Here is an 8,689-nt window from a genome sequence, read left to right as displayed (position 1 = left end):
CCCCAGAAAAGTAGAAGTGGCACTATGGCTCAAAGTGGTAGAATACTAGCCTTGAGTGAAAAACCTCAAGGACAGTGCCTAAGCCATGAGTTCAATACCCACCATTGACAAAAAGTAAGTAAATAGCCAGGTACTGGTGGCTCATGCCTGTAATCCTAGCTACTCATGAAGCTGAGATCTGAGGATTGTGGTTCAAAATCAGCCTGGTCAGGAAAGTCTGTGAGACTCTTATTGCCAATTAACCACCGGAAGACCAGAAGTGGCACTGTGGCTCAAGTGGTAGAGCACTAGCCTTGAGCTAAAGAGCTCAGGCATAGAACCCAGGCTAAGTTCAAGCCCCACAACTATAAGTAAGTAAATAAGTAAATAAATAAAATAAATAAATAAATAAAGGAGGCTGTTTCAGTGCCTTGGGTCTTGATATCAGCAAACCAGAATATAAATCAGAGTTAATGGCTTAGAGACTGAAACTTAAGCTCAACCAATCAGAAACCACCAAATGAACCTGCAACGTCTAACTAGAGATTTTCTACTTTAACCAATCAAACATCTACTTTGAATTACTTCAAAAAAAACACCTTTAAAAGCTCCTGCCTATAATCCTAGCTACTCAGGAGGCTGAGATCTGAAGATTGAAGTTCTAAGCCAGCCCTGGCAGGAAGGTGTGTGAGACTATTTTTTTGGGGGGGTCCGGTCATGGGGCCTGAATTCTGGGCCTGGGCGCTGTCCCTCAGCTCTTCAGCTCAAGGCTAGCACTCTACCACTTGAGCCACAGCGCTACTTCCGGCTTTTTTCTTTTTGCTTATATGGTACTGAGGAATCGAACCCAGGGCCTCAGGCATTCAAGGCAAGCGCTCTACCACTGAGCCACCTTCCCAGCCCCCAATCATTGCTTTTATTGCTAGTTTCTATTTCATTTTTTCATAGATGTTTGCTGTTTTTGTTTAGTGAAATAGTAAAAGAAAGTGAAATCCCTTAAATGAAGTGCTTAGTTGACAAAATTAAACTCTGAAGGGAGTCAAAGACCACCCCTGCTCCTCTAAGCAGAGGTATCAGAAGGTACTGCCAACCCCCTACCTCTAATGTGACTTGTCTTGGATTGGAGGCGATTCTGTGGGCTGCCCTGTGCTGTGTTCTCCACAGGGCTGAGTGAATGGCAGTAGGTGGTCACTGGACCCCACGGAGGGCTTGGTATCTGGGAGACCTGCTGTAGACACTTGTCCAGGTAGGAGAGTCTAGGAAGGGGTGAAAAGGCTGATGTGGCTACTAAGCCTTCTGTAACCCACATCTCTGCTCATCCACCCACTAACTTACATGAGTGGCTTGTCCTGATAGAAGAGGCGAGGAGAGAATTCTGAAAGGAGTTCCAGGAATGCCAGATTGGGGGGTTCCCCCGAGGAGCCAGCTGGAGGAAGCTCAGACAAGGAGAACTTGATGCCTTCCCTTGGTTGGGCACAATTAATTCATTCTGAAATTCCCTCTTGTCAACCAAAGCATACCCACCACCACAAGACTACTGCTTTTCCACATAACCCCCTCTCCAGGACTCAACTCCCCACCCTCCCTGTACTGGGCCTCCAACCAGCACTTCCTCACTTGTGAAGCTTGACCACAACATCTCGGTTTTGAATCTGGTGGGGTCCAAAGCTCAAGGCAAACCTCCGGGCGAGGTCTCTCATCTCCATGAAGGCTGGCTGCTCACTCAGGCCCTGGGACCCCTGCTCCTGCAGCAATTCTGTGTACAGCTGTGTCAGGAAGACATAGCATGATTGGGAAAGAAAGAACAACATAGCTCTAAGGAAGAAAAACACTCTCTCCTCTGCCCAAAAATCCCATGAGGCTTAGGAGGGCATCTACTACTTTTGCTCTATTTTTTAATCCCAGGACACCGCTTCAGTCTCTGACCCCTACAGCAGAGGTTTCAGCCCTGCTCTGTAACAATAAATAAATAAATAAGCCTGGCAACTAAAGGAGGCTGTGAGAGAATAAACTAAAAATTGAGGAATTCCCTGTTGCTTTATTGTTGGTTCTCCTACATCTTAACAGACAATTGGGCTGGGGTAGAAACTGCCCAGTCAGAAACTTTTTATTTTCTTTCCTTCCTTCTTTTTTTCTTTCTGCTGGTCTTATGGCTTGAACTCAGGGCCTGGGCAATGTCCCTTACCCTCTTTGTACTCAAGGTTTACACTCTATCACTTGAGCAATAACACCACTTCTGGCTTTTTCTGAGTTTATTGGAGGTAAGAGTCTCACAGACTTTTCTGCCCATGCTGGCTTTTAATGGTGATCCTCAGATCTCAGCCTCCTGAGTAACCAGGATTACAGGTGTGAGCCACTGATACCTGGTTTCAGAAACATTTTTTAAGGGACTTCAAGGCAAGAAAGAACCTGTCATGTGAAGAGAGAGTCAAAATAAGAAGGTTCCTGCTCTCAAAGATCTCATGGTCTAAGAGGCTGATGGGAGAGTGGTTGGGGACCTTGGAGAGGATGTCACAGGTGTAAGGCCCTCTTTAGGGAGCACCTGCTTGAGGCTTAGCAGCAGGATTCGGGAACAATGACTTCGGTCAATCTGCCTTGCTCTTGTCAATGTTTCCTTTATAATGTCACCATAGTCCCTGTAGAACTGAAGAAGAGGAAACAGGAAGGAAGAAAATGTTTAAACACAGGTTAAAAAACTTCCTCTTTGATTTGTTTACATCCCTGACCATGTCTATTTCCTAAAGAGCCTTAGATAAACACGAATAAGCATAAAACAACTCCAACTAGATAGACCTCTTCTCTAATGGGAACAGAACTCAAAAGAAATCAAGACTTTAGGTGAAAACCCAAAGAAAAGAATTTTACCTGAGCCCAATTCCTGAGTCACCCACTATCACACAGCACTACAACCTATATGAGCCCCTCTTCCCCCCAAAGACAGAACCCACAGAGCAGAAGCTTCTCTGTGCTGTTTCCTGCCTGGCAGGCCTAGTACACAAGGTGCTCAGTAAACATAAGTGGTACAGATGAGGCTGAGATGCTAAGCTACACATCTAGGTATCTTGTGAGGAATGGCTAAGAGCCCAAAGAGCTCCCTTCCCATAGCTTAGTACGCTCCTTCCCCTTTCCACAGCTTAGCATGCTCCCTTCTTAGGTAAATGCTAGGCCCATGTAGTAAAGGTAGTAAATAATCAACCAGTAAATAATCAGCCATCAATCCCCTTTACCTTCAGATGGCACTTCTCTGGGGAAGCTACCACCATATAATGCAACAAGAGCCCTTCAGTGACATTCAGGTCTGGGCAGTTGCAGGGCCCCTTATCTACTATTTGGTCCGCCATGATAAAGCCCCTGGCCCACACATCCATACCAGGGTCTCCACCTCCTAGCCCCTTCTAGCCCCTCTGAAACCTCCAGGTTATATAGGTCACCTCAGACAATAGGCAGTGCTTCTTCTCACTTCTCCCTTGTGAAAAGGGGTCTTGCCAGCCCCCTTTCCCAGCAATAAACCTTTCTTTGTTCTCTGTACCTGGATGTCTGCGTGGTTTTCTGGCAAAGTCCAAATAATCTAACAGATCCCTTTTCTATTTTTTTCCTTCTTACATCATCCCATCCCATAAACTCAGTTTGGAGAAAAAATAGAAAGAGGAAAAGAAGGAGGTATTTCCCCTCCAATTTTCACACAATGATCTACTGTCTAAATCTCTTTCCCTATCTATCTATCCATCCATCCCTTTTGGTGGTACTGGGGACTGAACTACATAATACCCTTATAGTCCTGCCCTCCTTTCCCTTCCTTTCTATAATGCTGTGGTGTTTGACACAAGATTGTGCTCAACTTGGCGTCCTCTTCTCAGTGTCTGTAGGGCCTCACTATACCTTGTGGTAGTGTTTGAAAACATCTGAGGCTGCATCCAGTTCTAGCACTCCATAGAGCAGTAGTTTGCAAAACCCAGAGAGGAGGCGGCGCCGGTGGTGCAGCTGCTCTATTTGTTCATCATCCTCAAAGTAGGAGTGACCTGCCCATCAACAGCAGAACCAATCACAAGCTTAGGCCTATTGCCTTTAATACCTGAGCCCAACCCAGCCCCAAATCCTGCCTAAGTCCCCAGATATAGAGTTCCTATACCACTGCTCATGTCTTCAGACTGGAGGAAGACATGGTCCATGAGAAAGCTGGCTAGCTCAGACTGGAGAGCAGCTTCTGGAGAAAACACAAGGGGCTGAAGGAACTCTCGTCCCTCTACTGTCATCTGAGGACTGAAGATGATAAGCAGATCACTTAACACAATAAAAGCCTGTTGGAGGTAATAACAAAAAAAAAAAGGCTGATTAAAGAAACAGAATATTTACCAAGATTAGACTCACACAGCTAATGTCCCTATAGCATGGTGTCTCCTCAGATAATATCCTCCCTGCTCCCACCTTCTCCTGTATCTTCGGATCCACATCAGAGAGGCAGCTCTGACAGAGTTCGCAGAAGGCCGTCATCCTGTCCTTCAGACTCAACAGCTGATTCTAGGGAGACAGTAGCTTGTGGGAGGAATGAAGACTTGGGCATTGAATATCTGTTCCCCTCCTTTAAACCTAGCCTCACCTTAGAAGCAGCTGACTCAATGAAGTGGGCTACTGTCCATAGAATGGAAAAATATACAAGAGTCAAGGCTGGCTGGACGACCTGCAACCATGAAATGTCAGCAAAATGAGGTTTGAGGCAAGTGGCAAAAGCATGCAAGGGAGAGGAATGGGGAGATCTGATATACATACACACAAAACAATAAGGAAGGGAGAAAATGTGATAGGGAAACCAACTCTTTTTCTAGAGGAGGGGGAAAAAACCCTGACATTTCAAAGAACTAATATTCCAGACAATCTTTAGAGGCTTCTATATAAACAGAAATGTTGACATCTCCCTAATTTAGTCACCATTTCCTAGAATCCCTCAATATTCTCCTAGACTCTAAGGAGCCCAAGAGGATGGCTGTATTCAACACTCAAGCACCGGGAACCTTCTGAAAGAGGAATGAAAAGAGAGAGCCCACCTGGTCTTCCTGTGTTCACTCCACACATTGGGTCTGGGTCTGGGTCTAGCTAGGAGAGAATGCCATCCAGAACACAGCTCTAAAGAGTGCCTTCTTAGGGTCCACATCTCCACCCATCTACCTGCCTGATGAGGAACATCTCCTGTATCAACAGCCTTTCGGAGGAGTCTGCAGCATGGCTCATAGAGCTCCCATCGAGTCAGGTCATGAGCACTTTATGGCAAGAGAGAGAGACACTATGGTCAAACAGAATGAAGAAACCAACTACCAAGACACCAGCAGAAGTGGGATTGAAGGGGCAGTGATGCTTACGTGTAGAAGGCAGAAAGGCGCTTCATTGTGGTTGCCAGACTGTATATCTCGTCTTCATCAAGGAAGGATGACTGAAAGAGAAGACTCACAGAAGGATTTGCCCAGGAACTCACTTATCCATCTTCCTGATTTGGGGACCCTCTCTTATCTGATTCAAAGTGTCCTGCCATTTACTTCGCTCCTACCTGCAGCAGCTCATTGAGATCCTGCTTGAAGTGGCCAGTGAGCAGTTCCATTAGTTGGCTAAGGGTGAAGTCCACACGGTTGAAAAAGGTGAACTCAGGCTTGCGAAGCAGATGGAGGGCGTGTGCACCAGCCTCTAGTACTGCTGGATCCACGTGCTTTACTACCACCTCCTGAAGTTGCTGCAGAAGCAGTTCCAGGTGCTGAGAGGGAAAAGGGTAGGAGAAGTCAGTGTGGTGGGACAAAGGTTGAGCAGGGAAGAAAAAGGGTTGCAAGCAGTAACTCCAAGGATAAGATGCCTAAAAAGGGAAAGGCTTATGGATTCTAGTCCTACCAGGGGAGTAGTGAGGTATAGAAAACAGATCTTACTGCCTGCTCACCTTCTCTAAGCGCCCAGTACAGTAGATACTGAGGTCAAAGTAGTTGAGAAGCTGGAGTAGGGGAGCAACTTTCTCTGCATCTGCTGAGAACTGTGGTGGTAGAGGGAGAGCCCTGTCTGTTAACAGGCTATCCCTCCCCCATCCCTGCATGGGGGTTGTACCCTTACCTCCACACCCCCAGGCCAGATGGAAAAGTGGTACCTTTGTCAGGAGCTGGGGTAGCAAGGGAATGAGCTGCTCTGATAGCTTTGCCTTGTCATTGGCTTGGAGCTTACGTTCCTTAGCAGTTAGGCCCTGGAATTAGGGGAAAGCAAGTGTGGACAAATATGGCCCAGCCAGTGTCTGCATGTCTTTCTGCCTCATTGACTCCTTCTCTACCCAGAGAGGAAAAGAGGATGCAGCAACTTCCTTCGGAGTTCCTTTTTCTGGGATGGGAATCTTAAGAGGTTGCAGAAGCTAGCTAGAATGACACCTAATATCTATCTGGCATCAGTACTACTCATATATTGCCTAACCCAACTCTTATACCATACCTTTTTCCCAGTGACTCGTCCTACAGGAGGCTGAATCTCTGCAGCTTGCCGGGCACTGGACACAAGGATTTCTATCAGTGTCCTCTCCTCTACATTGCTCAAGTCTGGGTTGGCAGAAGGATCAAAAAGAGAAATACAATTACCTACCTCCCACCTCCAATTGGCACATACATACCACTCTACTGCTTTTTAGGTCAGGTAAAAAAAATCTTTCCCAGGGCTGGGAATGTAGCTTAATGGTAGAGTGCTTGCCTAGCATGCATGAAGCCCTGGGTTCCATTCTTCAGCACCACATCAACAAAAAAAGTCAGAAGTGGTGCTGTGGCACAAGTGGTAAAGTGCTAGCCTTGAGCAAAAGAAGCTAAGACAGTGCCCAATCCCTGAGTTCAAGACCCAGGATTAGCAAAAAAAACATATTTCCCAGTTTTATAACAGGAGGCGCAGAGTGCCTATCCCCAGTTACCACATGACACGCACTCTGGTCCTTCTCCAGTAGCATGCCTGCCAGATTCTCCCAGTCCTTCAGCCGAAACCCTGCACAGTCCCATAGGCTGTCTACTAAGTAAGCAGCATGTTCATGGAGCTGGAGGAGAAGAAGCACAGTGAGTGAGTTACTGATGCCACATGAAACTGCTCCAGGAAGTGATTGCTGATAATCACATCGCTCGCCCTGTTCTCTACTTCCATGTCTTAGGCACAACAGCCATGTATCTCCATTACCTCACTCTTCATGAAGAAGGCCATCAGAAGGTAGAAAAAACTCCTCTGGGCATGTAGACTCCGGTATCGCTCCTGCTCTCTTCCACCTCCCACTCTTGCCTCACTCTCAGGACAGAGGAGCCTGTGAAATGGATACATGGGGAGAGTAGTATGGAAGGCATGAGGAAGCAGTAATCACTATGGAGGGAAAGACAGGCCCAAGGAGAGGACAAAGGGATAAGGAAAGTCCACAGGGTTGAGAAAGTAAAGGAGACACCAACAGAGATTTCAGTATGTTTAAGGAGTCCTCAGGCAGAGCAGCAGTGGACAAGAGGGAGAGAAACAATACAACACAGTAAGACCCCTACTCACTTCCAATACAGAAATTCTCCTGCAGCAGAGGACAGGACCCGGTTGGAAGCATACACGATGGGGTAAATGATCTCACAGTCTGCATTAGTCAGAACTCCCTCTGTGTTCCTGTGAACAGAAAAGGAGCATTGATGTGGCTATGGACTCTGCCCTCTCACAATCAGTTAGAAACAAAATTATGCCAAAACAATGAGGATATGACTCAGAACTTTTAAATAAAAAGTGGGAGACAGAAGAGTATGGACTTAGAGAAGATAGGAAAGTTCTCCCTTTGTCCTGAAACTCAGGAATCATTCGTCTTCCAATCTGCAAATAAGGAATTCAATCTATGACAGATGGAGACAGGGCTCTGGAAGGAACCTGTCTGATGTCAGAAAGGTTCACCTGGGTTGCCAACTTCCACTTCCCAGGACTCACTTCAGGATAACGGTCAGAAGCCTGATGGCCTCCACTGCCACATCGTACTCTTTGTCCATGGCCATGGCCACCATTCGGTCCTGTTGGGAAGAAAACAATGCCCAGTATCTCACTGCACATTCTAAAGTATGGCATTCTCTTAGTATTTAAAAATTCCTAAAGATAAAATACAAGAATAGATGATAGAGGGACTGGGAAGGTGGCTCAGTGGTAGAGCACTTGCCTTGCATGCATGAGGCCCTGGGTTCAATTCTTCAGCACCACATAAGCAAAAAGAAAAAAAGCCAGGAAGTGGCGCTGTGGCTCAAGTGGTAGAGCGCTAGCCTTGAGCTGAAGAGCTGAGAGACAGCACAGGCCCAGAGTTCAGGCCCTATGACCGGAACCCCCCCAAAAAAAGAGTAGATGATAGAATAGGAATGTCAGAACAGGGAGAGAAACCTGAGGTGGGGAAATGTGAATATATCACAGCCAAGGTCAATCCTGGGAGTGTTGTTCTTGTCATACCTTAAAGCGACTGGTAAAGAGCTCTAGACGTGCAATCAGCTCCCGGTTGCTGTACAACCCTTTTAGAGCCTTCAGGCACTTTAGACGCACTTCCCCCTGCTGTTGAAGAGGAACAAATGGGAAGAGAAACAAAGCTGACCATTTACTTCTGTTAAGCCCTTCATAGCTTCTTCAATTTGGACCTAGGTACACTTGAAGGTGAGGATTCTGAGATGTAAGAAGACATTGAGGGCTGGGAAGTTGGCTCAGTGGTAGAGTGCTTGCCTTG

At 46.5% G+C, this 8,689-nt stretch overlaps 1 protein-coding gene across 1 annotated transcript in view; it reads right to left on the bottom strand.

The window, feature by feature from the left end:
* Positions 1 to 8,689, bottom strand: part of Stag3 (stromal antigen 3) — a 53,468-nt gene that overhangs the window by 21,128 nt on the left and 23,651 nt on the right. The window contains exons 4-22 of the mRNA XM_013023409.1: positions 8,422 to 8,520; positions 7,918 to 7,997; positions 7,501 to 7,608; positions 7,150 to 7,270; positions 6,907 to 7,012; positions 6,430 to 6,533; positions 6,098 to 6,190; positions 5,897 to 5,986; positions 5,519 to 5,719; positions 5,334 to 5,404; positions 5,147 to 5,234; positions 4,577 to 4,657; positions 4,405 to 4,497; positions 4,109 to 4,277; positions 3,859 to 3,998; positions 2,522 to 2,623; positions 1,597 to 1,745; positions 1,315 to 1,443; positions 1,071 to 1,235 (exon numbers count right to left, since the gene is read on the bottom strand). Coding sequence (XP_012878863.1) covers positions 1,071 to 1,235; positions 1,315 to 1,443; positions 1,597 to 1,745; positions 2,522 to 2,623; positions 3,859 to 3,998; positions 4,109 to 4,277; positions 4,405 to 4,497; positions 4,577 to 4,657; positions 5,147 to 5,234; positions 5,334 to 5,404; positions 5,519 to 5,719; positions 5,897 to 5,986; positions 6,098 to 6,190; positions 6,430 to 6,533; positions 6,907 to 7,012; positions 7,150 to 7,270; positions 7,501 to 7,608; positions 7,918 to 7,997; positions 8,422 to 8,520 — 2,189 coding nt within the window. The remainder of the gene's footprint in view (positions 1 to 1,070; positions 1,236 to 1,314; positions 1,444 to 1,596; positions 1,746 to 2,521; positions 2,624 to 3,858; positions 3,999 to 4,108; positions 4,278 to 4,404; positions 4,498 to 4,576; positions 4,658 to 5,146; positions 5,235 to 5,333; positions 5,405 to 5,518; positions 5,720 to 5,896; positions 5,987 to 6,097; positions 6,191 to 6,429; positions 6,534 to 6,906; positions 7,013 to 7,149; positions 7,271 to 7,500; positions 7,609 to 7,917; positions 7,998 to 8,421; positions 8,521 to 8,689) is intronic.

This window comes from Dipodomys ordii, unplaced genomic scaffold, assembly GCF_000151885.1.
Source record: "Dipodomys ordii isolate 6190 unplaced genomic scaffold, Dord_2.0 Scaffold68, whole genome shotgun sequence".
Taxonomy (NCBI): Eukaryota; Metazoa; Chordata; class Mammalia; order Rodentia; family Heteromyidae; genus Dipodomys; species Dipodomys ordii.
Note: the sequence above shows the minus strand (reverse complement) of the source record. Positions and strands in the feature narration are given on the sequence as shown.